The 27,437-nt window shown below is 51.2% G+C and overlaps 1 protein-coding gene across 2 annotated transcripts; it reads left to right on the forward strand.

The window, feature by feature from the left end:
• Window positions 1–457: 457 nt before the first annotated feature.
• Window positions 458–25,460, forward strand: TOP3A (DNA topoisomerase III alpha; the record flags this gene model as incomplete). Of its 2 annotated transcripts, XM_080712472.1 has the most annotated exons (19): window positions 458–637; window positions 3,308–3,367; window positions 4,493–4,570; window positions 5,102–5,173; window positions 7,071–7,179; window positions 8,595–8,738; window positions 8,852–9,022; window positions 10,077–10,177; window positions 11,994–12,068; window positions 12,352–12,434; window positions 13,677–13,884; window positions 16,098–16,283; window positions 16,376–16,505; window positions 17,757–17,870; window positions 17,965–18,130; window positions 19,114–19,257; window positions 21,550–21,672; window positions 23,276–23,949; window positions 25,273–25,460. In XM_080712472.1, the coding sequence occupies 19 exons, from the start codon at window positions 458–460 to the stop codon at window positions 25,458–25,460; spliced, it is 3,006 nt and encodes a 1,001-aa protein (XP_080568598.1). The 2 variants fall into 2 exon arrangements, with proteins under 2 accessions (XP_080568598.1, XP_080568599.1); XM_080712473.1 differs by lacking the exons at window positions 458–637; window positions 4,493–4,570 and having other exon boundaries at window positions 3,339–3,367; window positions 5,098–5,173.
• Window positions 25,461–27,437: the final 1,977 nt, after the last annotated feature.

Genomic DNA, 27,437 nt, shown 5'->3' on the forward strand with positions numbered 1-27,437 from the left:
GCACGCACTTCCGGGTCGGAGAGGGAAAAGCTTAGAGACCGAGCGCCGGGAACGGGCCTGCTCTGCGGCCCCTCCCAAGGACGAGGTCTATTATCCCACACACTAACAGGAAGGGAAAATGGGGCCGAGCGGGGCGGGAAGAGCGGGGGAAATGGGCCCCAGTGAGCATTTCCGGGAGCGCGGGGCATTCTGGGAGTTGTAGTTCGCACCGCGGCGGAAGTGGCCCGAGAAGGCGGGCGGAAGCTGGACGCTGTTTAGGGCTTAGGTCCACAGTCGGCGGCGGCTTCGGGTAGAAGCGCGGAGACCTCGGGCCGAAGGCTAAGGGGCTCGCGGGAAAGTGACCGGGAGCGGGGGCGCGGCTCCCGGAGCCTCGGTTCCCTGGCGGTGCACGCCGGGCCTCTCGCCACCCCGCCATGCGCGGGCACACGGGGATGGGCCGCGGGCGGCGGGGCTAGGAATGATCTTCCCGGTCGCCCGCTACGCGCGCCGGTGGCTTCCACGGCCCGGCGGCCGCACCTTGTCCCGCGCCGCCATGGAAGTGGCCTTCCGAGGCGTGCGGAAAGTCCTCTGTGTGGCCGAGAAAAACGACGCGGCCAAGGGTATCGCCGACCTGCTGTCCAATGGCCGCATGAGGCGGGTAAGAAAAGCGTGTGCCAGCAGCTCGCTCCTTGAAGGGAGCCCGCCGCAGGGGGCGGCGGAGTGGGCTCCCGAAGTTGAGTTTTATTTGCTTTTTTCCATAAGCACTTTGTCTCTTTTGCGGTGCTGGGGCTCGAACCCCTGACCTCATACGTGCTAGGCAAGCAATCGGCCACTGAGCTGCACCTCTAGCCCCCAAAATGGACTTCTGCCACCTCCGAGGCCTCACTGCCTCTCTCTCGCCCGGACCATTGCAGAGGCCTCCTGGCTGCCCTCCCGGGTGCCAGGCGCTCTTCGGACCGATGGCCATTTTGTGTGTGTGTGTGTGTGTGTGTGTGTGTGTGTGTGTGTGTGGTGCTGGGGGTGGAACCCAGGAGCTTTCTACCTCCGGGCTATACTCCCAGACCTATTTTCTATTTTATTTGGAAATAGGGTCTAAGTTGCTGAGATCCTCACTAAGTAGCTGAGGCTGGCTTCGAACCTGCGATCCTCCTGTCTCAGCTTCTCAAGCACTGGAATTACAAGCTTGCACCACCACGCCCGGCTCTTATCTTCCTTTTCTTGTGCCTCTAGTGTGTCTTGAACACCTCCCTTGTGTTTCTTGGAATCAGTCTGTAACAGTAGGAGCAGGGTTGACTTCACCTCTAATCCCAGAACCTCACAGCGTTGCACCATCAGGTGCATTAGAAGCTGGCAAGTCACAGAGACTGCAGAATCCAGGAAACAAGACAAGAGGATGGGCGGGGCTCAGGTAGCTGAGAAATGACCAGACAAGGCTGGCATTCTAAAGTAAAAAAGAGCACAGCTGGGGGTTCCCAACTGAACTGAACTTAGGACCATGGCCAGTATCCCCAGGGGTTTCTGAAGATCAGACAAGTTTTGGAAGCTGCTGTGGGGAAAGATCAAAAGTTTTCAAGCAAATGTGTCCTAACTCTGTTAGAGAATGCCCATCGGAGCCAGGTGTGGTGGCGAAAGCTTGTCATCTCAGTACTTGGGAGGCTGAGACGGGAAAGCAAAAGGAAGATAAGAAAAGGTTACGGGATGGAACCCAGGAGCATTCTACCTCAGAGCTATACCCTCAACCCCATCTTTTATTCTTTATTTGGAAATAAGGTTTCACTGAGTTGCAAAAGGCCTCACTAAGTAGCTGAGGCTATCCAGGAACCCCGATCCTCCTTTCTCGGCCTCCCAAATGCTGGGATTACAAGTGTGCACCACCATGCCCGGCTTAAGAAAAGGTTTCTTAAAGAAGGCAAGGGTGGACCTTGAGTCCTGTTTAGGAAAATCTCTGAAGTGGATCCTGAAATGGGTTTCTGCAGAACATTTCTAAGAGGATGGGGCAGAAATTCCGTACTCTTTTTAGAAACCGGTGGATCCCTAGACCTTTGTTTCCAACTCAGGAATACAGGAACAGGGGGAGTGGGAGCCAGGGTTGAATGGGTCCTGGCCAAGCATGTTACCTCTTTCAAGGACACTAAACATCCTGGTGACCAGCCCCAAGGTTTGACTATTTCTGGGACTCTTAAACTTTTTTTCTTCAACCTTTTTTTTTTTTTTTTTTTTTTTTCTCCAGTATTGGGAATGGAACCCAGGGGCATTTTACCTCCAAGTTACACCCCCAGTCCTACTTTTTACTCTTTATTTTGAAACAGGGTCTCACTGAGTTGCAAAGGGCCTAAGTAGCTGAGGCTGTCCATGAACCCTGATCCTCCTGTCTCAGCCTCCCAGATGCTGGGATTACAAGCATGCACCACTACACCCAGCTCCCTTGAATTCTTGAGAATGACTTTCTCTGCTTAACTAGATTCTCATTTTATTTTTGTGAATGTGATGGGGAGGGCGTTGCTGGGAAATTGAACCCATGGGGATTCTTTTTTTTTCTTTTTTTTTTTTCTTTTTACTGGTGCTAGGGTTTGAATCCCGGGGCATTCTAACTCTGAGCTATACTCCCAGCCCTTTTTTACTCTTTTTTTTTTTTTTTTAAACAGGTTCTCAGTAAGTTACTGAGGACCTCCATATAAGTGCTGAGGCTGTTCTGAAACCTGTGACCTCCTGGTTCAGCCTCTTAAGTATTGGGATTACAGGCATGTGTGACTATGCCCAGTGCAATTATTAATTGTTTTCCCTTATTGCCCTTCCTTGGGTTGTAAATTACAGAGGCAAGACTATATTTTGTCAAATTCTCCATCCAAACAATGTTTAATACAGTGCCAAAATACAGGAGACATTCAATAAATTTCTGCTGGATGAATTTTTGAGCTGAATCTGGAAAGTTTTACCAAGCAATGGAAGCTGTAAAGAAAACCCAGTGGCTTGAACTGCTTGACATGGTTAGAACCAATGAGAAGTCTGGTATGGTGGGAAGAGAAGCCAATAAATAGGAGAAGTAAGTCGGGCGTGATGGCGCACACTTGTAATTCCAGCATTTGGGAGACTGAGACAGGAGGATCACAGTTTGCGGACAGCCTCAGCTACTTAGTGAGGCCCTCCGCAACTCAGTGAGACCCTGTTTCAAAATAAAGAATAAAAAATAGGGCAGAGGGTGCGCCACCACGCCCGGCCTGTTGCTTTTTAAATATTCCCTTTTATCTGGATTTTGCTTTTTATGCTGAGGAATCATTTGTTCTTAATATGATTTCTACTTTTAACTTACTTTGGTTTTGTGTTACAGAGAGAAGGACTTTCTAAATTCAACAAGATCTATGAATTTGATTATCATCTTTATGGCCAGGTAGGTGTTAAAATAATTTCTCTCATAAAATTGAAGTATGCTGAGCCGGGCGTGGTGGCGCACACTTGTAATCCCAGCATTCGGGAGGCTGAGACCTGAGGATCGCAGTTTGCAGACAGCCTCAGCTACTTTAGTGAGGCCCTCTGCAACTCAGTGAGACCCGGTTTCAAAACAAAGAATAAAAAATGGGGCAGGGGCTGTAGCTCAGAAGTCGAATGCCTCTGGGTTCTATCCCCAGACCCGCAAAAAAAAAAAAAAAATAAAAAAAATTGAAGTATGCTGAGTGCAGTGGCATAAGCCCAGTGACTCAGGAGGCTGAAGCAGGAGGATTGCAAATTCACAGCCAGCTTGGACAATTTGGTGAGACCCTATCTCAAAATTAAAAACAAAAAAGGCTAGGAATGTAACTCAATAATAGAACACCCCTGCTGTCTGAGAACCATGATCCTCCTTTCTCAGCCTCCCAAATGCTGGGATTACAAGCATGTAAGCATGTGCCACCTCACCTGGCTTTAGTCTTTTTATTTTTGAAGCAGGGTCTCACTGAATTGCAAAGGGCCTCACAAAGTAGCTGAGTCATTTAAAAGTTTGATAAAAATGTACAATGAATCAAGTAATAAGTCTAAGACTGTCTGCTTCTTTTCATCAAATGGTCTGGCAAAATATAACTGTTAAAAAACTAACCAGGTGTGGTGGTACAGGCTTGTAATCCCAGCATTTGGGAGGCTGAGGCAGGAGGATCGAGGTTTGCAGCCAGCCTCAGCTACTTAGCAAGGCCCTTTGCAGCTTAGTGAGACTGTGTTTCAAAATAAAAATAAAAATAGGGCTGGGGTGTAGCTTGGAGGTACAATGCCTCTGTGTTCCATACCTAGTATCACACACACAGAAAAAAAAAAAAAAAAAAAAAAAAACTAAGAGCTGTGTGTAATAGTGTATGCTTGAATCCTAATACTTGGGAGGGTGAGACAGGATCATAAGTTCACAGCCAGCTTCAGGTACTTGTGAGACAATGTCTCAAAATAAAGAGTAAATAGGGCTGAAGGTGTAACCCAGAGGTAGAATGACCCTGGGTTCAATCCATAGTGCTGCAAATAAATAAATAACTTGAATTTTATTGTCATTCAGAATGTTACCATGGTAATGACTTCGGTTTCTGGACATTTGCTGGCTCACGATTTTCAGATGCAGTTTCGAAAATGGTCAGTACAATTCCTTGGGGAAGGACTTTCTGATTACTACAGTAAGTTATGAAAAACATTACAAGAATTTTGAGACATTTGACATTGCTGTGTAATTTATAATACCACAGTGACCTAGGATGACTTGATTCATTGTACGTTTTTATCATACCTTGAAACGACCTCTTTTAGGTTTTTCGCCAACATAGGCCTTTTCGTACAGCTGCTGGGTGGCGTTTATCCTGTCAGCTGTGCATGAGAGCATCCTGGAATGGCTCTGTAGCAGCTGGTCTTCATGGGGGAGTGGACAGTGGTCTGTGCAGGGGATCATACCTTTGCTCTCAATCCCCTAGGCCATTTCTGTTTTTCTTTTTGTTTCCTTCCCCTCCCCTTCCACCCACCCCAGAGTCTTTCCATCCTCCCCAGGCCCGTGCACAGATCCATTGAGCTGTTTCTGTCTGTCTGCACCGGTATATCCGCTGAAGGGCGCACTCTGGACAGAGTAGAGGAGTCTGGGGCCGAATGGAGACCGTGCGTTTGTTTCTTTTCTAGGCAGAGCTGCAACCCCCTTGTCCTCTTTGAAGCAGAAATCGAAAAGTACTGCCCCGAGAATTTTGTAGACATCAAGGTAAAGTCCTTTGGAAGGCAGATGGCCCTCAAGTTGAAACAACCACAATTAGTTGAGCTAGGTGGCTTCTTAATTTTTAGTGCATTGGAATTTGAACTGTTTCTCCACCACACTCAAGTGTCATGATTTAAAAAGTTATTCTCAGCTGGGTGAGGTGGTGCATACTTGTAATCAGGAGGCAGAGACAGGAGGATCACGGTTCAAGAGTAGCCTCAGCTACCTAGTGAGGCCCTTTGCAACTCAGTGAGACCCTGTTTCAAAATAAAGAATGAAAAAATAGAGCTGGGGCTTTAGCTCAGAGGTAGAATGTCCCTGGGTTGGCCATCCCCAGTACCACAAAAAAAAAAGTTATTCTCGGCCATGAATGTTGGTCCACACATGTAATTCCAGTAGTTGGGAGGCTGAGACAGGAGCACCACAGGTTTAAGAACAGCCTCAGCAACATAGTGAAGCTCTCATCCACCTAGGGAAACCCTGTTTCCAAGTAAGAAATATAGGGCTGGGGGTATAGTTTGGAGGTAGAATTTCCCTGGGTTCAGTCCCCAGTACCACAAATAAAATAGGGTTAGGGGTGTGGCTCGGAGGTAGATGCTCCTGAGTTCAGTCCCTAGCACCACACCAAAAGAAAAAAAGTGTTCCTACTTATTGTATAAATGAGTTTTTTTTTTAACTAAGTGCCCAAGAGCCCAACATGAGTCCTCTCCGTGTATGTTAGGCATAGAACCTAGGGGGCATTGTACCTCTGAGCTCCATTCCCAGCCTGATTTCTTATTCTTTATTTTATTATTTATTTATTTATTTATTTATTTATTTATTTTTGGTGGTGCTGGGGTTCCTGGAAACCCTTCTCCCTCCGGGCTACACTCCCAGACCTATTTTATATTTTTTTATTTGGAAACAGGGTCTCTTAAGCCAGCGAGGCTGGCTCCGAACCAGCGCGATCCTCCTGTCTCCGCCTCCCAAGCACGGGGATTACAAGCGTGCACCACCACGCTCAGCCACCTTATTCTTTATTTTAAAAAGGTCTTACTGAGTTATAGACGACCTCACAAGTTGAGCCTGTCCGCAAACCCGTGATCCTCCTGTCTCAGCCTCCCAACTACTGGGATTACAAGCCTGTGTCACCACACCCGCCCACCCCCACCCCTTTTCAGCAAAGAATCGTTATTTATTTAAATCAATTCTAGGAGCCACGCTTGGTGGCGCACGCTTGTAATCCCAGCATTAGGGAGGCTGAGACCAGAGGATTGTGGTTCACTGACAGCCTCAGCTACTTAGTGAGGCCCTTTGCAACTCAGTGGGACCCTGTTTCAAAATAAAGAGTAAAAAAATAGGGCAGGGGGTGTAGCTCGAAGGTAGAATGCCCCTGGGTTCTATCCCCACACCCACCAAAAAATAAATTAATTAATTAAATCCTAGGAATAAGTATTGCTAAATGATTAGTTCTTGGGCCCATCCCACCTCTAGATAGACTGAAGAGGCTACAGGGTGTCTGGTTGATTGACAGTACATTGTCAGCGTAGGAGCCCTCTGGTTAGTTCACTACTAACCAGGAAGCTTTGAGATGAAACTCAGAGCACCTAACTTGGGTTAGCCAGCCTGTGGTCAGAACCGCCAGGGCAGAAGTGCGTAAGATCCAAGCTGTAAGTGGCACCTCCCCCTTTCAGGAAGCTGTGCTCAGCCCTCGGTCCTCCAGAAGCTCGCCGTGGCTCTGAAGGGCCGTGCCGGTGCCTGCGCCGTCATGCGCGGTGGTAGGAGCAGGTTTCTCTGATCTCTTTCTCCCTCGCAGCGGTGACGTGCTCAGAGCACGGCACCGACCCCCAGTCAGATCTCCACAGCGTAGAGGTGCAAGGAGTTCCGGAGTCTGCGCTCACTGCCCCCTCCGCCTCGATTTCAGAAAACTCTAGAACGGGAGACCCGGCAGTGCCAGGCCCTGGTGATCTGGACTGACTGTGACCGCGAAGGCGAAAACATTGGGTTTGAGATCATTCACGTGTGCCGAGCCGGTGAGTGTGTCCTGCTCACCTCCGCGGCGGGAGAACCCTGAGTCTGCCCACTCGGTCTCTGTACATGTGGGCCGAGGCGAGTTCCCCACTCACCCCCCTCCTGAGTCCATCCAGGGTCGCCGTGTGTCACTGTGTGGCTGGAGCCAGCTGCTGGACCCGTGTGGCTGCAGCCTCCTTCTCTCAGGCCTCCTATGGCCGCTCTGGTGGCTAAATGGGTCAGCGAGTAGTGTGTTGTGTGTTTTTTTTTATTACATACTGAAATATATGCAAAAGAATATTTAGGAAGCCGGGCGTGGTGGCGCACGCTCGTCATCCCAGCATTCAGACGGCTGAGACAGGAGGATCGCGGTTTGCAGCCAGCCTCAGCTACTTAGGGAGGCCCTTTGCAACTCAGCGAGAGCCTGTTTCAAAATAAAAGAATAAGCCGGGCGTGGTGGCGCACGCTTGTCATCCCCGCGCTTGGGAGGCGGAGACAGGAGGATCGCGCAGGTTCGAAGCCAGCCTCAGCTGGCTTAAGAGACCCTGTTTCCAAATAAAATATAAAATAGGTCTGGGAGTGTAGCCCAGATGTAGAGGGTCCCTGGGTTCCATCCCCAGTTCCACCAAAAAAAATAAAATAAAGAATAAAAAATAGGGCAAGGGGTGTAGCTCGGAGGTCGAATACCCCTGGGTTCCATCCCCAGACCCGCAAAAAAAAAAGAGAGAGAGAATATTAGAATATTTAGGGAACGAAAAAAAAATTTAGGGAACGAAATTGACCAAGTTGTATACACGTATAAATAAATAACAAGGAGTCTCACTATTATGTATAATTAAGATGCACGTGTGTGTGTGTGTGTGTGTGTGTGTGAGAGAGAGAGAGTGTGTGTGTGTATGTGTGTGTGTGTGTGTGTGTGTGTGTGTGTGTAGTCAGAACCCCGGGGGCATCTACTCTGAGCTACACCCCTAGCCCTATTTTTTATTTATTTATTATTTTTGTAGTGCTAGAGATTGAACCCAGGGGCATTCTACCTCCAAGCTACACCCTCAGCCCTTTTTTTTATTTTTGAAACAGGGTCTTACTAAGTTGTAGGGGGCCTCACTAAGTAGCTGAGACTGGCCTCGAACCTGCGATCCTTCTGTCTCAGCCTCCCAATACTGGGATTACAAGGGTGTGCCATCACACCTTACAGAGAGAATTTTTGTTACAGCCAAAGGTGACCCTGTAATTATTTCTGACAACACTCAGGTTAAAGTCTGTAGAGAAGTTTCCCACGTAGACATCGCCTGCCCTTCACCTCACTAGAGGCAAAGCGGCCTCCTCACAGTGTCTTCCGCCGAGCGCCTTCGTGCCCAGGCGGTGTAGGGACGGCCACCCTCTGTGATGGGAGTGCCGGGCGACCCCAGGCTGACTCGCCGCCCTTTGTGTTCGGCAGTGAAGCCAGGTCTGCAGGTGCTCAGAGCCCGTTTCTCCGAGATCACCCCGCGTGCTGTCAGGACAGCCTGCGAGAACCTGACCGAGCCCGACCAGCGAGTGAGCGACGCCGTGGAAGTGAGGCAGGAGCTGGACCTGCGGATTGGTGAGGAGCCGGAGGGCCCACAGCCTGGCCTCGTGCTGGGGTGGCCTGCTGGAGCCGAGGTGCCCCGCTGCCCAGCGCGCACTCATCCTGCCCTCTTGTGCCGCACCGTCTAGGCGCTGCCTTCACTCGCTTCCAGACCCTGCGGCTGCAGAAGATCTTTCCCCAGGTGCTGGCAGAGCAGCTCATCAGTTATGGCAGCTGCCAGTTTCCAACACTGGGGTTCGTGGTGGAGAGGTTCAAAGCCATTCAGGCTTTTGTGCCAGAAGTCTTCCACAGAATTAAAGGTGGGCATGGGCCTAGTGCATGTCGCATGTCTGTGATCCCAATACTTGGGAGGCTGAGCCTGGAGGATCACAGAATCATGGCTAGCCAGCCTCAGCTACTTGTTGAGGCTCTCTGCAACTTAGCAAAACCCTGTTTCAGAATAAAGAATAATTAGGAGCCGGGTGAAGTGGCACACGCTTGTAATCCCAGCATTTGGGAGGTTGAGACAGGAGGATCCTGGTTCACGGCCAGCCTCAGCTACTTAGTGAGGCCCTCTGCAACTCAGTGAGACCCTGTTTCAAAATAAAAAATAGGGCCGGGCGTGGTGGCGCACGCTTATAATCCCCGCGCTTGGGAGGCTGAGACAGGAGGATTACACGGGTTCGAAGCCAGCCTCAGCTACTTAGTGAGGCTCTCAGCAACTTAGTGAGACCCTGTTTCCAAATAAAATATAAAAAAAGGTCTGAAGTGTAGCCCGGAGGTAGAAAGCCTCTGGGTTCCACCCCCAGTACCACCAAAAAAAAAAAAAAAAAAAAAAGGGCTGAGGGTGTAGCTCGGGTAGAATGCCCCTGGGTTCCATCCCCAGTACTGCAAAAAAAAAAAAAAAGTGTTAAGTAAAAAAAGGTAAATTTCAAGAGTTACTTATGGTGGGATTATTACCAAAGTCAAAGTGGGGGGGTAGCCTTACTGCCCTTCGCTGCCCCATTATAATATTCAGAATCCAATTAGGTTTCCTTAGTTACCCAGAACTCCTCCCTATTTCTTATTCCATTGACTTTCACTGTAATGGACTTTTTTCTTTTCTTTTTTTTCTTTTGCGGGTCTGGGGACGGAACCCAGGGGCATTCAATCTTTGCGCTACACCCCCTGCCCTGTTTTTTATTTTGAAGCAGGGTCTTACTGAGTTACGAGGGCCTCACTCGGTAGCTGAGGCTGTCTGCGAACCGCGATCCTCCGGTTCAGCCTCCCGAATGCTGGGATTACAAGCGTACGCCACCACACTTTACCTTTTTCTGTCTGCGGTCATAGCATGTAGCATCTCTGAGATCATGTTTTTTTTTCTCCCCAATACAGTAACTCATGACCACAGAGATGGCACTGTTGAGTTCAACTGGAAGAGGCATCGTCTCTTTAACCACACAGCCTGTCTTGTCCTCTATCAGATGTGTGTAGAGGTAAGAAGCGCTGAGAGCTTTGGCCTAGGAAACCATCCGCACACCTCCCAGCCACCGCCCGCCCGCCGGCCCACCACTGAGTGCTTTTGGCTTTAAGTTTGCATCTGACCGCAGCGCAACATTAGGGGACCAGGACGACTAGAACCCTGTGGGTAGCAGTAGCGTGTACGAGGGAAGGATCTGCAGAACTTTTAGATAACAGAAATTCTGAGAAGTCGCCGTGTGTGATGGCACACGCTTGTAACCCCAGTACTTGGGAAGCTGAGACAGGAGGAACTCAGGTTTATCGCCAGCCTCAGCTACTTAGTGAGGCCGTCTGCAACTCAGTGAGACCCTGTTTCAAAATAAAAATAGGGCTGGGGGTGTAGCTCAGAGGTAGAATGCTCCCACATTCCATCCTCAGTATTGCCCAAAAAAAAAGTATGTCTGGAGAGAAAACAGTACTGGCAGGCAAATGCTCTGGCCACAAGCCAGTCAGTGGCAGCACTGGACCACACCTGTCCACGTCCAGCCTCGGAGGAATTGGCCTGAGGTCACATGTCATCCTCAGCACCTAACTGCCTAGTGTAGACCAGCCTGCTGCGTACAGCAGTGCTCTGGGATTATCCTGGGATTACAAGCGTGCGCCACCATGCCCAGCTCCTGCACATTTGTCCATTAGATAAAAAGACCTGCCCTATTGCTCCGGGATGTGGTGCGGGGGCACGTGGCTGGTGGTCTACTCTGAGTTAGCTGGCCCTCAGTCTTGGGAGGGAGAATTTTTGTGTGTGTTTTTTTTTTTTTTTTTTTTTTGGTGGTACTGGGAATGGAACCCAGGGGCCTTCTACCTCCGGGCTACACTCCCAGACCTATTTTATATTTTATTTGGAAACAGGGTCTCTTAAACCAGCTGAGGCTGGCTTCGAACCTGCGGATCCTCCTGTCTCAGCCTCCCGAGCACGGGGGTTACAAGCGTGCTCCACCACCCCTGCTTGGGAGGGAAAATTTGGATTGCAGGACCCAACATCCTCATTAGCAAAGCAATTAGGCTGAGTTCCTCATTCATTTACAGTCTCTTGAAAGTGTGAGGTTGGTTTTAAGAGTAATGTTTTCAAGTTGGGCGTGGTGGGGCATCCTTGTAATTCCAGTTCTGGGAAGGGAAGACAGGAGGATCACAGGTGCCGGCAGTCTCAGCAAGTAGTGAGACTCTCATCAAACTTGAACTGAGGGTGAAACTCAGAGGTAGAATCCCTCTATCTAAAAAAGGGTAATGTTTTCAAGCTCATATTGTGTAATTCATCCCATTTTAAATTTTATATTGTCCTAAATTAAAAAAAAAAATAACACCATGCATGTGTAAGTTGGAAACTGAACTCCAGAGATGGATGGACCGACATTTCATGAGCTCTGGAGCAGGCACCATAAGGCTTGTAAAACTGCTCTTGAAAATTCTTGGTTTGGTAGCCGGGCGTGGTGGCGCACGCTTATAATCCCTGCACTTGGGAGGCTGAGACAGGAGGATCGCAAGGGTTGGAAGCCAGCCTCAGCTACTTAGTGAGGCTCTCAGCAGCTTAGTGAGACCCTATTTCCAAATAAAATATAAAAAGGGTCTGGGAGTATAGCCTGGAGGTAGAAAGCCCCTGGGTTCCACCCCCAGTACCACCAAAAAAAATTTTTTTGTGTGGTTTGAGTGGGAAAAGGATGACGGCGTCGCCCACACTGTTGGCGACAAGTGATGTTAAACCAGGTGCCTGGGCTGTGGCTGCGCCCTCTTCTGTGAGGCAGGCTGGAGGCGGCGCACCCAGGTCAGCGAGGTCTCTGATCCCTGGCTCCCTAGGATCCCCTGGCAACTGTGGTGGACGTCAGGTCCAAGCCCAAGAGCAAGTGGAGGCCTCAAGCTCTGGACACCGTGGTATGTTGCAGGCGCCTGTTCCTTCCTCTTCTTGGGGCTGGGGCTCTGCTGTGCGGGCTGGGGCCCAGCAGAAGGAAGAACCCCATACAGAGCCACACAGCAGGAAGCCGCTTGGGGAAGACGGAGGCCTGCTGGGCATGGGCGCGCGCGCGTGTGTGTGTGTGTGTGTGTGTGTGTGTGTGTGTGTGTGAGTGAGAGAGAGAGAGACTGGACATTGGAGCTGGATCTTGTTGTCCTGTTGTGCCCTGACTCACCTTAACATGCCTGTTGACCGTCTTTACAGGAGCTGGAGAAGCTGGCTTCTCGAAAGTTGAGAATAAATGCTAAAGAAACCATGAGGATTGCTGAGAAGCTCTACACTCAGGGGTAAATATTCTCCATTTGGCAGTAGGATTTGATGATTTGATGTTTTATGTTTTTTTTTTTTTGGAACTGGGGATGGAACCTAGAGGCATTCTACCTTCGAGCTATACCCCCAGCCATATTTTTTCTTTATTTTGAAACAAGTTCTGTATTTAAGCACTTGAAATTTTGGTTGTCCAAGTTAGAGTATGATATAAATGTGAAATATATGCTAAACTTCGAAGACTTTACAAAAATAAGATGTAAATTTATGTCAGGTTTTTTTCCCCCTCTCTTTTTTGAGGTGCTGGGTCTCAACTCCAGGACCTCACACATGCCAGGCACATAGTGTACCACTGAGCTATACTGCCAGCCTCTATTTTTTATTTTTTTATTATTTTTATTTTTGCAGTACTGGGGTTGGAATCCAGGGGCATTGTACCTCTGAGCCACACCCCCAGCCCTATTTTTTAGTCTTTTTATATTTTTATTTATTTTTTAAAATTAATTAATTTATTTATTTATTTTGTGGGTTTGGGGATGGAACCCAGGGCATTCGACCTCCAAGCTACACCCCCAACCCTATTTTTTTATTCTTTATTTTGAAACAGGGTCTCACTGAGTTGCAGAGGGCCTCACTAAGTAGCTGAGGCTGTCCACAAACTGCGATCCCCAGGTCTCAGCCTCTCGAATGCTGGGATTACAAGCGTGCACCACCATGCCCGGCTTAGTCTTTTTGTTTTTGAAACAGGGTCTCACTGAATTGCAAAGGGCCTCACTAAGTAGCTAAGGCTGTCTGCATACCGCGCTCCGCCTCCCAAATACTGGGATTATAAGCGTGTGCCATCACATCCAGCCCAGTCTCTATTTTAAGTGGGTGATAGGAAATTTTAAATCATATAGAGGCCACATTATAGTTTTATTTGAGCAGCATGTTATTTGTATGTTTAAAGAAAAGTTTTAGGAGCACACACTGTTGGGATTGTCAGGGCCAATGCAGAGCTGGACTTGTGCATCGCACAGGGTCATTCTGTCATGCTGACCCACCCAGAGAGAGGCTGGTGCCGGTGCCCCAGCTCCCTGAGTGTCCTGGCAGGAGAGCCTGCTGCTGTTTGCCCCATGGGCGCCGTCTGCAGCTATCAGCCTGGGTCACCTCGGTGCCTTCCTCGAGAGCACCCTGCATCAGAGGGGCCGTTGCAGGTGTGGACTGGGGCATTCAGCTTACACACAGCCGGAGCCTGGTGCTTTCTTTTGTTCGTCTTTTAGATACATCAGCTATCCTCGGACAGAAACGAACATCTTCCCCAAAGACTTAAATTTGACGGCGTTGGTGGAACAGCAGACCCCGGATCCACATTGGGGGGCCTTTGCCCAGAACATTCTAGAGCGGGGCGGCCCCACCCCACGCAACGGGAACAAATCTGACCAAGCACACCCTCCCATTCACCCCACCAAGTACACCAGCAACTTGCAGGTTGGTTTCCTGGAGTGCGCGGCCTGCCGGAGCCTGGAGGCAAGCCCTGGGGGCAGCAGTAGGACTCAGATTTCCTCTGCAGCCTCTCATTTGGGGAAATAAGTGATTTAGAAATATCCCTTCTATTTCAAAAAAGAGAAGCCAGCGCCAGCATTGTATTTGTCTCAGGCCTGGCCATCACAAGGCACCCATGGTGGACTCTCATAGCTCTGCTGCCTTTTGGCGGGGCACCTTGCCTTCCCTGGGCCCTGGCACAGCCGCCACCCCCAGAGTGAGTGTGGCGTTGCTGCGCCCTGGCCACCCACACCAGGCCTCGTCATCCTCAAAGGCGAGACCTGTGACCTGGGCCGCGCGCCCGGTGGCTCAGTGCCTCAGGTTTCCGTCTACTGGAAGTGGGCACCGTGTGGCTAAGTCAGCTTCAGCCCCTTTTTTTGTTTCCTTTGTGATATGGGGGATTGAGCCCCCAGGTGTTCTATATCCAAGCTACACCTTCAGACCTATTTATTTGTTTACTTTTGTGGTGGTACTGGGGTTTCTGGAAGCCCTTTGACCTCCGGGTTACACTCCCAGACCTATTTTATATTTTCGAAACAGGGTCTCTTAAGCCAGCATGGCTGGCTTTGAACCTGCGCGATCCTCCTGTCTCTGCCTCCCAAACGCGGGCATTACAAGCGTGCGCCACCACGCCTGGCTCTGTTTTTGTTTTTTAAAACAGGGTTTTGCTAGGTTAATTAGGGTCTCACTATTTCCTGAAGTTGTCATCAAACCTGTGATCATTTTGTCTCAGCCTCTCAGGTACTAGAAGTGCTTTTTTTTGGTGGTCCTGGGGATTGAACCATTGAACCCAGGGGCATTCCACCTCCAAGCTACACCCTCTGCCTTTTTATTTTTTATTTTTTTCCTTTATTTTGAAACCGGGTCTCACTGAGTTGCAGAGGGCCTCGCTAAGTAGCTGAGGCTGTCCTCGAACCGCGATCCTCTGGTCTGGCCTCCCGAATGCTGGGATGACAAGTGTGCGCCACATGCCTGGCTTATTTTTTTACCTTAATTTTTTATTTTCATTTATTTATTTATTTATTTATTTATTTATTTATTTATTTTTGGCACTGAGAATTGAACCTAGGGACATTCTACCTTTGAAATACACCCCCGGCCCTTATTTATTTATTTATTTATTTATTTTATTTATTTATTTTTTGGTGGTACTGGGGTTCCTGGAAGCCCTTCTACCTCCAGGCTACACTCCCAGACCTATTTTATATTTTTATTTTGAAACAGGGTCTCTTAAGCCAGCGCGCGCGGCTGGCTTCGAACCTGCCCGATCCTCCTGTCTCTGCCTCCCAAGTGCTGGGATTACAAGCGTGCGCCACCACGCCCGGCGACTTTATTTTATTTTAAAATGAGCTCTCAAGCTGGGAGTGGTGGCACACACTTGTAATCCTAGCTCTTGGGAGGCTGAGATAGGAGGATCGCACAGGTTCAAAGCCCGCCTCAGCTACTTAGTGTGCCTCTCAGCAACTTAGTGAGACCCTCTTTCCAAATAACGTATAAAAATAGGTCTGGGGGTAGAGCCTGGAGTAGAAAAGCCCCTGGGTTTCACTCCCAGTACCACAAAAATAAAATAAAAATAAAAAAATAAGCGATCGTTTAGGTGCTGCAGCTGACTTCAAACCTGCAGTCCTCCTGTCTCGGCCTCCTATATGCTAAGATTACAGGCATGCACCACCATGTTGGCTTGCATGTCATATTTTTTATAATGAAATTATAACCTCAACCTGGAACAGTGACAAACACCTGTACTCCCAATACTTCAGAGGCTGAGACGGCAGGATTGCCAGCTCCAAGTGTGGGAAGACCTTCAGCAGCTTATTGAGACCCTGGTTCAAAGTAAAAAATACAAAGCCCTCGGTTACAGCTCAGGTAGAAAGCCTCTGGATACAATCCTCAGTACGAACAAAGCACCCCTTCCCAGGCTGCAGGAAGCAATGGCCCCTTGCTTGCCTCTGCCTGCTCAGAGCTGTGAGGTGTATCAGGAGGCCCCTCGGCTCCCCAAGGACCTGCCTGGTGCTCATGTTGGTGCCCAGGCTGTGGAGCCCGAGGCTGTTCTGTGCCTAGCGACACGCTGACACAAGCTGGGCCGAAACAGCCAGTGGTGCTGCCATCCGCGAGAGGTTCTGTTCCGGAGGCAGAACCAGGCTCTTCCTTTTCTTTAGGGAGATGAGCGGCGGCTCTATGAGTTCATTGTTCGCCATTTCCTGGCTTGCTGCTCCCAAGATGCTCAGGGGCAGGAGACCACCGTGGAGATTGACATCACTCAGGAGCGCTTCGTTGCCCACGGTCTCATGATTCTGGCCCGAAACTACCTGGACGTGTATCCATACGATCACTGGAGTGACAAGGTGGCGAAGGGGTGGCCTGGGGGAAGGGTGGACGCGTGCCCGAGGCGGCAGCACCCGCGGGATGACTGACCCCACCCTTCCGCTCCCTGTAGCTGCTCCCTGTCTACGAGCAAGGCTTTCGCTTCCAGCCCAGCACCGTGGAGATGGTGGATGGGGAGACGAGCCCGCCCCAGCTGCTCACCGAGGCCGACCTCATTGCCCTCATGGAAAAGCACGGCATTGGTCAGTAGCTCGGGTGCTCACGGCTCCCGGGCACTTCTCTGTTCCCACAGGGCAGGCGCTCTGTTCTGGCCCCACTCTCATTTGCCCGGTTGTTTTATTGTTGTTTTCCTTTTTAGTATTGGTTTTTGGTGGTTTTTTTTTTTTGGTAATGGCAATTGGACCCAAAGGCCAAGTTACACCCCCAGCCTGTATTTATTGTTAATTTGGAACGGTCTCCGTAGGTTGAGAGCCTTGCTAGGTGGCAGAGGCTGGCTTTAAACCTGTGCTCCTCCCAAGTACTGGGATTATAAACATATATGCCACTATATCTACCTTTTTTTGGGGGGGGTTCTAGGGATTGAGTCCCAGGACATTCTACCACCGAGCTACATCTCCAGCTCTGTTTTATGTTATTGTGAAATGGTATCACTCGGTTAATGAGGCTCTCACTGCTTCCTGAGGTATCCGCTAACCTTCCATCCTCCTGTCTCAGCCTTCTAAGTACTAGGATTATTACAGGCATGCGCCATCACACTCAGCAGTTTACCCGTTTAAAATGTACAATTCAGCCGGGCGTGGTGGCGCACGCTTGTAATCCCTGCGCTTGGGAGGCGGAGACGGGAGGATCGTGCTGGTTCGGAGCCAGCCTCGCTATCTTAAGAGACCCTGTTTCCACATAAAAAAGTAAAAAATAGGTCTGGGAGTGTAGCCCGTGGGAGTGTAGCCCAGAGGTAGAAGGGCTTCCAGGAACCCCGGTACCACCAAAAAAAAAAAAAATGTACAATTCAGAAGCCAGGTGTGCGTACTGGCGCATGCTTGTAATTCCAGTACGTGGGAGGCTGAGACAGGAGGATCACAGGTTTGTAGTCAGCCTCAGCTACTTAGTGAAGCCTTCTGTAACTTAGTGAGACCCTGTTTTAAAATAAAGAAAAAATAGGGCAGGGGATGTATCTCGAAGGTCGAATGCCCCTGGGTTCCATCCCCAGACCCGCAAAAAAAAAAAAAAAAAGATAAAGAATAAGAAATAGGGCTGGGGATATAGCCCAGAGGTAGAATCCTGGGTTCAATCCCCAGGACAAAAAATTGTGAGCTGTGATGAGTCATGAGTGCAGGCAGCCGAAGAGCAGAGGATGTTGCTGTGGGTTCTAGTGTGAGCCACACGTGAGTGCAGGCGTCTCCTGCAGAGGCTCTCCAGGGGTTTCGTGGGTGTTCGGGGTGCACGGTGCGGGGCCGCTGTGTCACGGCTCTGAGGACCTGGGCGGTGGCTTCCAGGTACGGACGCCACGCACGCGGAGCACATCGAGACCATCAAAGCCCGGATGTACGTCGGGCTCACCTCAGACAAGCGCTTCCTCCCCGGGCACCTGGGCATGGGACTCGTGGAAGGTAAGGGGGAGTTGCCGTGAACGGTGGGGAGGCCGTGTCGCCCGGCCCTGCGGTGTCATGCGGGTCCACGCAGGGCTGTGCTACCTCCCTGCAGGTTACGACTCCATGGGCTACGAGATGTCCAAGCCCGACCTCCGGGCTGAGCTGGAAGCCGACCTGAAGCTGATCTGTGAGGGCAAGAAGGACAGATCCGTGGTCCTGAGGCAGCAAGTGCAGAAGTACAAGCAGGTGTTCATTGAAGCAGTGGCCAAGGCGAAGAAGTGAGTAGAGTCCCCGCCCCGCTCCAGCCTCGTCCCGGCGGGCCCACGCCCTGCCTGCAGGATGGCGCCGAGTGCAGAGGGCCTGCTGCTGCCGCCGGGCTCGGCCCCGTGTCTCCTCTTCCTCCAGGTTCTGTATTCCTTTCTGTGGATGTTTGTCAGTATAGAAGCAGTGATCTGAACAATCTCCAGTTTCTAAAGCTGTTGGCTTTAGCAATGCTGCTTTCTATTTTTCTTTCAGCACTAGGGATGGAACCCAGGATCATTCGATCTCCGAGCTACACCCCCAGCCCTAGTTTTTGTTCTTTGTTTTGAAACAGGGTCTCACTAAGTTGCTGAGGGCCTCACTAAGTAGCTGAGGCTGGCCACGAACCGCAATCCTCCTGTCTCAGCCTCCCAAGTACTGGGATGACAAGCGTGCGCCACCACACATGGATGGCTGTTGGCTTTAGAAATCCCATTTTCTCTTTCTTTTTTTTTTTCTGTGTGTGTATGTGTATGTTACTAAGGATTGAACCCAGGGCCATTCTACCTCTAACTACACCCCCAGCCCCAACACTATTTTTATTTTTTTCACTAAGTTGCTGAGGCTGGCCACAAACCCGTGATCCCCCTGTCGGCTTCTAAGTACTAGAATTATAAGAATATGCCACAATACCCAGCTGGAAATGCCATTCTTTTGATTTTGAAATCTTCAATTACGTATCACATTCTTAATTAATAAATCCAAGCCAGGCGTGGTGGCACACACTGGTAATCCCAGCATTCAGGAGGCTGAGACTGGAGGATCACGGTTTGCAGCCGGCCTCAGCTACTTACGCCCTCCACAACTTAGTGAGACCCCGCTTCAAAATACAGAATAAAAATAGGGCTGGGGGTGTAGCTTGTAGGCAGAATGCCCCTGGCTTCAAGCCCTGGTATCCCCCCACCTAAATAGAAGCCTTGTGAATATCTTTGCAGTGACTGTATCTCTGCTTTGTCTCCAGGTTGGATGAGGCCTTGTCCCAGTACTTTGGGGCAGGGGCAGAGGTGTCCCAGCAGGAGGAGCTCTACCCGGCCCTGCCAGAGCCCATCCGGAAGTGCCCGCAGTGCAACAAGGACATGGTCCTCAGGACCAAGAAGAGTGGGGGGTCAGTGTCCGGCTTCCGCCCCATCTTGCCTGCCAGCTCCGAAAGCCCGTGTGCAAAGGCAGGCCTCCTCTTGGCGGTCATGGGGCCGAGTGTTGGTGCTAGCGGGGTAGCGGGTGGGATCTGGAGCGTGAAATCCGGCAGGAATGCAGAGCGGCTGGGGCCGAGCAGTCGTGAGGCTTCGGGTCCCCTGAGTATAGGGCGTCATTTATCTTTCACAGTGAAGGGTAGAGAGAGATCCGCACAGGCCTGACTTCACGTCCCACTCCCCCACATGAGCTGTGTGGCCGGAAGCAAGTTACTCGAATACTCTTATTTCACAACTTCTTTTTTCTTAAAATATAATCAAGCCGGGCGTGGCGGCGCACGCTTGTAATCCCCGTGTTTGGGAGGTGGAGACAGGAGGATCGCGCTGGTTCGAAGGCAGCCTCGCTGGCTTGAGAGACCCTGTTTCCAAATAAAAATATAAAATAGGTCTGGGAGTTTAGCCCGGAGGTACAAGGGTTTCCAGGAACCCCAGTACCACACACACACACACACACACACACACACACACACACACACTATATATATATATATATATATATATATATATATATATATATATATATATATATATATAATCAGAGCCAGGGGTGGTGACGCAAGTTTGTAATCCCAGTACTTGGGAGGCTGAGATGGGAGGATTGCAGGTTTGAGGCCAGCATCGGTCCTCCTCAATTTAAGAGAGACCCTGTTTCAAAAAAGAACAAAAAAATAGGAAGTTGGACATGGAGGATCCTGGTTCGCTGCCAGCCTCAACTATTTATTGAAGCCCTTTGTGACTCAGTGAGACCCTGTCTCAAAATAAAAAATAGGGCTGTGAGTGTAGCTTGGTGGTAGAGTGTCCCCAGGTTTCATCCTCAGTACCGCAAAAAAAAAAAAATTAGGGCTGGGGGTATTGCTCAGAGATAGAATGCCCCTGGGTTTAATCCCCAGTACAGGGGGAAAAAAAAAGTACAATCAGACCAGGTGTAGTACATACCTGTAATTCTGGTATTTAGGAGGCCAAGACAGGAGGATCTCAGGTTCTTAGCCTCAGCAATTTAGGGAGACTGAGCAACCTAGCATGATGCTGTTTTGAAACAAAAAATATTAATTTTAAGAAAGGGCTCTGGGGCTTCCAGGCGTGGTGGCACAAGCATGTAATTCCAGTACTTGGGAGGCTGAGACAGGAGGATCGCATGTTTGCAGCCAGCCTCAGCTCTTTAGGCCCTCTGCAACTTAGACCCTATTTCCAAATCAGAAATAAAATAGGGCTGGGGGTGTAGCTCAGAGATAGAATGCTTCTGTGTTCAATTCCCGGTACCAAAAAAAGAAGAGAATTGAGAGTGTAGCTTGGAGGTAGAAACCCCTGGATTCAATTCAATAAAATAGGGCTGACGTTGTAGCTCAGAGGTAGGATGCCCCTGGGTTCCATCCCTGGCACCACAAAAATAGTAACTGTTTTAGGAGTTGTTTCCTTCCAATTATACCCAGGCGCACTTAGGCGTGAGTAAACCGCATGTGTATTCATTAGTCAAGCCCCAATTTCATGACTAGCACATATCGGCCAAGAAGGGCAGGCAGAATGGCTATACGGAGGAAAGTCTCTCTCTCTCTTTTTTTTATTTTTTGCTTTTTTTGGTACTGGGGATATTCTAAATTCAAGCCACACCCCAAGCCCTATTTTATTTTGAAACTGAGTCTTGTTGAGTTGCTGAGATTGGCCTCAAACCCCATCCTCCTGTCTCAGCCTCCCAAGTACTGGGATCATAGGCGTGCGCCTCCACACACATAGCCCAGGCCCTTTCCTCAGACCGGGAGGGTTTATAGTCCAAGCTCCTGGCTCACTACATCCCTGCCCCCCTGGGCAGGCTTCCAGACCTGTCCGAGCCTTGGCTTGTGGGCAGGCCGAGGTGCTGAGTACCACCTGGGTTGGGGTACTAGAGAAGTGAGGCTGGGTTTGAGGGCACAGCCCAGGGCCCTCTGTGTGTGGTGTGACCTGGGTTGGTGGTGGGTTTTTAAGTAAAAAATGGGATTGAAATAAAAAATGAAAAGGACGGAGTGTAGCTCAGGCAGAACACCCATGGGTATCAGGAGTAGCTACTTCATGTTTTTAAGATGTGAGAAGTAAAGGCTGGCTGGTTTTCCTGAAATCTAGTTAAAGGCCCTGGGGGAGGAGGAGGTGCTCTGAAGTCAGGAGTGTTTTTGGGAAGATGGCAGCCGGCAGGTCCCCCTGCTGCTGTGACTCACCCCAGCCGCCCTGCTTCCCAGCTTCTACCTCAGCTGCACGGGTTTCCCCGAGTGCCGGTCAGCCATCTGGTTCCCCGACTCGGTGCTGGAGGCCAGCAGGGACGACAGCGTGTGCCCGGTGTGCCAGCCAGCCCCCGTGTACAGGTGAGCCCGGTGTCCGTCCCTCCCTCCTACCCGAGCCCTGTCGGGAGCTTCCCGGGAGGAAATGCCACACAGTCTGCCTGCAGCCCTGAAGCTTTGCTCAGCCGCAGCCCCGCAGCTGGCCTAATCCAGGTCCTCTGTGTTTGGAGAGAGTCCAGGCTAGCAAGGACCTCCTGCTTCCTGAGGAAACACCCTTTCCCTGCCCTCTCCAGATGGATCGCTGCCGCACGAGGCTCAGGAAGTTATGCTTGTGGTGATTATGGTATCCAAGCGCCTCTACAAAGCCCAAAGTCCTGGACCAGGACCTTGGCTCTCAATCCTCTTGGTCACTGAACCCCACATGCTTAGAGGTCATTGAGAAATCCACAAAGCTTGGGTAATGTTTCAGTATGTGGCAAATAATGAAATTAAACTGGAGACTTTTTTTTTTTTTTTTTTTTTGGGTGGTACTGGGGTTCCTGGAAACCCTTCTACCTCCAGGCTACACTCCCAGACCTATTTTTATATTTTTATTTGGAAACAGGGTCTCCTAAGACAGCACGGTTGGCTTCAAACCTGCGCGATACTCCTGTCTCCGCCTCCCAAGTGCGGAGATGACAAGCGTGTGCCACCACGCCCGGCCTTGGAGACCTCTTTTAAATACTTTTTCAGCCAGGTATTTTGGGCACACTTGTAAATCCCAGTGTTTGGGAAGTTGAGACAGAAGGATCGCAGGTTCAAGGACAGCCTCAGCTACTTAATAAGACCCTCTGCAACTTAGTGAGACCCTGTTTCAAAAATAAAGAATAAAAAAATAGGGCTGCCCCTGGGTTCTATCCCCAGTTCCACAAAAAAAAAAAAAGAAGAAAAAAAAGAAAGAAAATACTTTTTCACTTACAGCAAATGCATTACATAGACTAAATTTAAAAAGTAATATTTAGAAGCTGGGCATGGTCGCATACTCTTGTAGTCCCAGTACATGTGAGGCTGAGACAGGAGGATTGTACGGGTTTGAAGCCAGCCTCAGTTATTTAGTGAGACCCCTGTTTCCCAATAAAATATAAAGTAGGACTGGGAGTGTAGCACAGAGGTAGAAGGCCCCTGGGTTCCATCCCTAGTACCACCAAAAAAAAAAAAGTAATATTTAGGATAAAATGCCTGTTTCCCAAAGCAGAGCATAATAATTGCGCTAATGAAGAAAATGGTGCTGCGTTAATTTTTGCAACACTAGATTCCCATCTCTGCCCCTATAGTCAGCCAGCTGAGCCACAGCGTGTGTTACCAACCCTGGAAGACCCCGGCAGGCACACACATGAAGAATCAGAACGAGCTAGACGCAGCTCCTTAATGTTCTCGTAACATTTTGATCTCACTTTGCAACGGCCCCAGAATCCCAGAGTGCCCTGGCCCCACACTCTGAACCCCTGGTGCCAAGGAAGGACCTTCAGAGGGGTCTGTTTTGGCGGTTAGCTGGGGCCTTGGGTTCTGTCTACACTGCTCCTGCTCCCCGCCCCTGTGCAACCACGAGGGCTGGCGCGGGAAGGCCTGGGCTGGCGCGGTCCCTGAGATCAGGGAGAAGATGCCGACGCGGCATGTCCATGTGTTTCCCATTTTCTGGCCTCGCTAGGTTGAAGCTGAAGTTCAAACGCGGCAGCCTGCCCCCCGCCATGCCCCTGGAGTTTGTCGGCTGTGTTGGCGGGTGCGACGAGGCCCTGAAGGAGATCTTGGGTCTGAGGTTCTCACGGGGCCAGCTCCCTGGCCCTCTGCAGCCCAGCCAGTCCCTGAACAGGATGGACAGGAGCCAGCACAGCCACCCCCAGCCTCCTGCCAGCAGACAGGCCGGACCCTCCAGTGCTCCCGCCCGGGCCCTCCTGCCTCCGGCTGCCACGGGCGAGAGCAACTCGGTCACCTGCAACTGCGGCCAGGAGGCCGTGCTGCTCACTGTCCGCAAGGAAGGCCCCAACCAGGGCCGCCAGTTCTACAAGTGCAATGGTGGCAGCTGCAGCTTCTTCCTGTGGGCAGACGGCAGCCACGCCGGAGCAGGAGGACCCCCCGCGCCCTCATCCAGACCCCCGGGCGGCCCCCTGGGACGCCCCCCGGGCTCCGGCAGCCACCGGGGTGGGCCTGGCGGCCCTGGCAACGACGGCGGCGGTGGCACCCTCTGCCTGTGCAGCCAGCCTGCCGTCACACGGACCGTGCAGAAGGATGGGCCCAACAAAGGTCGCCAGTTCCACACGTGTGCCAAGCCCCGGGAGCAGCAGTGTGGCTTCTTCCAGTGGGTGGACGAGAACATGGCCCCAGGTGAGGCCAGAGGGAGGACCCGGTGGCTCGCTGTGGCCTGCACCGTGCTGCTCGGGCTTCAGCACACACAGCTTTCACCCTGAACAGGAGAGTGAGGGCTAGGCTGACCCGACAGGGCCCTGGGCAAGAGTGCAGCCCTGCCTCTGCGGTCCTGAGCCCCATCAGCCCATCCCTCCACACGGGCAGCCTGGCCTGTTGGTGTCCAGGAACCTACCCGGAGTCCTGCAGCTGGGGCCAGGGTCCCAGGAATGGATGTGGTGAGGACCGGCTACCAAGCACCGGGTCTTGGTGCGCGGTATATGTGAGGGCCCCTCAAATGGTCCCTGATGTTCCAGGGCACAGCAGAAGCCTAACTGACCACCTGAGAATGACCCAGAGCCACGTGGAGCTTGACAGTTGTGTAGAGCTGGCCACCTGTCCAACCTCAAACAGACCTCAGCCTCAGTGCCCACAGGAGACGGCACAAGGGAGATGAATTAGTCTCAGACAAAGCATGTGCTTACACTTCCCTGTACAGGACAAGCCCAGAAAGCTTGGTAAAAAGCAGAAGACAGGCCAGGTGTGGTGGTGCACGTTTGTAAGAGGCTGAGACAGGAGGATCACAGTTCACAGACAGCCCCAGCCACTTAGGCCCTTTGCAACTTAGTGAGACCCGGTTTCAAAATAAAGAATAAAAAAATGGGGCAGGGGGTGTAGCTCGGAGGTAGAATGCCCCTGGGTTCCATCCCCAGCACCACAGAAACAAACAAAAAGAAAAGGTCAAGGAGTCACAAGGCCCAACGGCCTTCCTGTGCCAGGCTGGTATTTGAAGCGACTGCAGGGTAGTTGTCCTTGCACACACTCCAGGCCTGCAGGGCCCAGGGCAGCCTGAAGCCACCTCCAGGCCATCGGATACTGATGTAGGTCCTGGAAGCCTGCTGAACGCCCAGGAGGAGCCAGAGCTTGGGCTTCCTCTGTTGGGCACAGGCTCCTCAACTTCGCTGCTGCCACCTGGGCTTCTGGCCTGTGGAAGGGCCTGCCCGGAAGGAGTCCAGAGCATCCTTGTCAGGATGCTGCCTCTTGAGTTTCTGGTGATGGAACCCAGGCCCTCACATGCTGGGCGAGCTCCTGCTGCTGAGCAGCCCTGGGCCCTGAGCTTAGGGCAGTTTAGAGAGGCGTCAGGTGACACGAGGTGGTGGGTGTGTGAGCACAGCACACCCGGAGCTGCCCTTGGTAGAGCAGAGGGAGTGTGGCCTGAGGGGCCAGCTGGCTGGGAGTTGGGCTATGCCCTGCCAGACACTTTCCTTGCTCTCATCAGCTCTGAACTCCTTACTCTTCCCACAGGGACTTCTGCAGCCCCACCCTGGCCAGGAGGCAAAGGAAGGCCCCAGGGCTCAGAGGCTCGGAGCAAAAGACCCCGCGCTGGTTCCTCCAGCTCCTCAGACTCAAGCTCCGCTGCCAAGAAGACCCGGAAATGCAGCCTTTGCCACCAGCCTGGACACACCCGTCCCTTCTGCCCTCAGAACAGATGAGGCTGGAGGGCGGAGAGGGCCCTTGGCAGACCAGGAGGGCAGTTAACGGGCCGGGCCTCACTGTCCTGGGGACAGTGTGGGAGTTGGGCCGCTCTAGGCCAGCTCTGCTGGACGGCCCCTCCGCCCGGGTCAGCAGTGACCGAGGGCGGTCGCTGTCACTGTAGTGAGTAGTGGCAAAGCTAGAGGAGGAGGAGAGAACCCTGGTGCGGCATGTTCCCTGCCAGGACACCCCAGCTGCAAACCAAGAAGCATCCAGAGCTGCTCGCCTGGCAGAGAAGCGGCGCTCCTGTTGTCGGCCCTGGACAGCGAACGTGCCCTGTCCACGCCATCCCAGGAAGAATGGCGTGATGCCAGGAATGGCTCGTTCCTGCCGCATCCAGTCTGGACGTCTGAGGCTCTTGTGCCTTAAAGAATCCTACCTGTCTCTGACTGGTGGCAGTGTAGCGGCGGTGACGCTCGCTGGTGACGGCAGAGGTGCGGGCCAGGGCAGCCCTCGCCGCCACAGGACTCCAGCGCTGACCTTCCATCTTGCAGGCTGCCCAGGAGCGGCCACACTCCTGTGCCCCCGCAGACCCCGGGAGTCAGCACAGCCCGGCATGGCGCTGCGTGCCTGGACCCCCAGCAAGGCCAGTAACAGCCAGGTCTGTGTGACGGGAGCGTGGTGTGGTGCGCCAGCCCACACTGCCACTCAGTGGAGACCCCGGAGCTGCTCCCGGGCTCGGGGCTGGCCCGTCCTTCAGCTAGAGCAGTGGTGTCCCTGGCTGGCATGGAGGGGTGGGGGCTTCTGCACTGCAGAGTCCTGGCCTTGTTCTGGAGCGTCTCTGCCAGCACCTGTCGGCGGAGGCCTGTGTTTCATCTTCCCACACCCAGCCCCCAGTAGCACCCCCTACCGTGTGTCTCTGGGCTTACCTATTCTGGGTATTTTATATAAATAGAATCATATAACGTGTGGCCTATGTCTGGCTCTTTTCACTTAGCATGCCTTTTCAAGGTTCATCCACCCTGTAACATGGAGCAGCACTTTTTATGCTGAGTAATTTTTCCATTATATGTATATGTTAGTTTCCAGTAGATGTTTAAAACCTTGAGAGGGGCTGGGATGTAGCTCAGTGGCAAAGCACCTGCTTTGCAGGTGTGGCGCTCCCTGGTTCAAAAAAATTAAAAAAAAGAACCCCTTTAAAAAAAATAAGAACAAACAATAAAAGAGCCAGGCATGGTGTTTCACACTTGTAACCCCAGCATTTGGGAGGCTGAGAGGAGAATTGTGGTTCGCTGCCAGCCTCAGCTACTCTTTGCAACTCCATGAGACCGTTTCAAAATAAAGAATCAAAAATAGGGCCGAGGGTGTAGCGTGGAGGTAGAATGCCCCTGGGTTCCATCACCAGTACCACAAAAATAATGAAATATTAATGACTTGCCAAGCATGGTGATGCATGCCTGTAATCCCAGTATTTTGGAGGCTAAAAGGAGGATCGGCGATTCAAAGCCGGCCTCAGCAACTCAGCAAGGTAATCAGCAAGTTAGACCCTGTTTCTAAGTAAAAATAATGGCTAGGGATGTAGCTTGGAGGTAGAACACCTCTGGGTTCAATCCTCAACACCACAAAGAAAAAAATAGCCAGGCACAGTGGTACACGCCTATAATCCCAGTACTTTGGAGGCTGAGACAGAAGGATGGCACAGGTGAAGGCCAGCAATAGTAACTTAGACCCTGTTTGTAAATCAAAAAGTAAAAAGGGCTGGGAGTATTGCTCATAGGTAGATTCCCCCTGGGTTCAATTCTGTTACACAAAGATGTCTAACAACATACTGTAATAAAAATTGTGTAAATGTAGTCTCTCAGAAGGGTCAAGACAAATATTTCTGGGCCACTGTTGACCACAGGAACCTGAAACCACAGACGTGGGGGCTCCTGTCTCGCGTCTGTTTACGTCAGTGGACTTTTGGGTTCTCCCCTTTGCAGCTGAATAGTGCTGCT

This window comes from Muscardinus avellanarius, assembly GCF_963383645.1.
Source record: "Muscardinus avellanarius genome assembly, chromosome: 16".
Lineage (NCBI taxonomy): Eukaryota > Metazoa > Chordata > Mammalia > Rodentia > Gliridae > Muscardinus > Muscardinus avellanarius.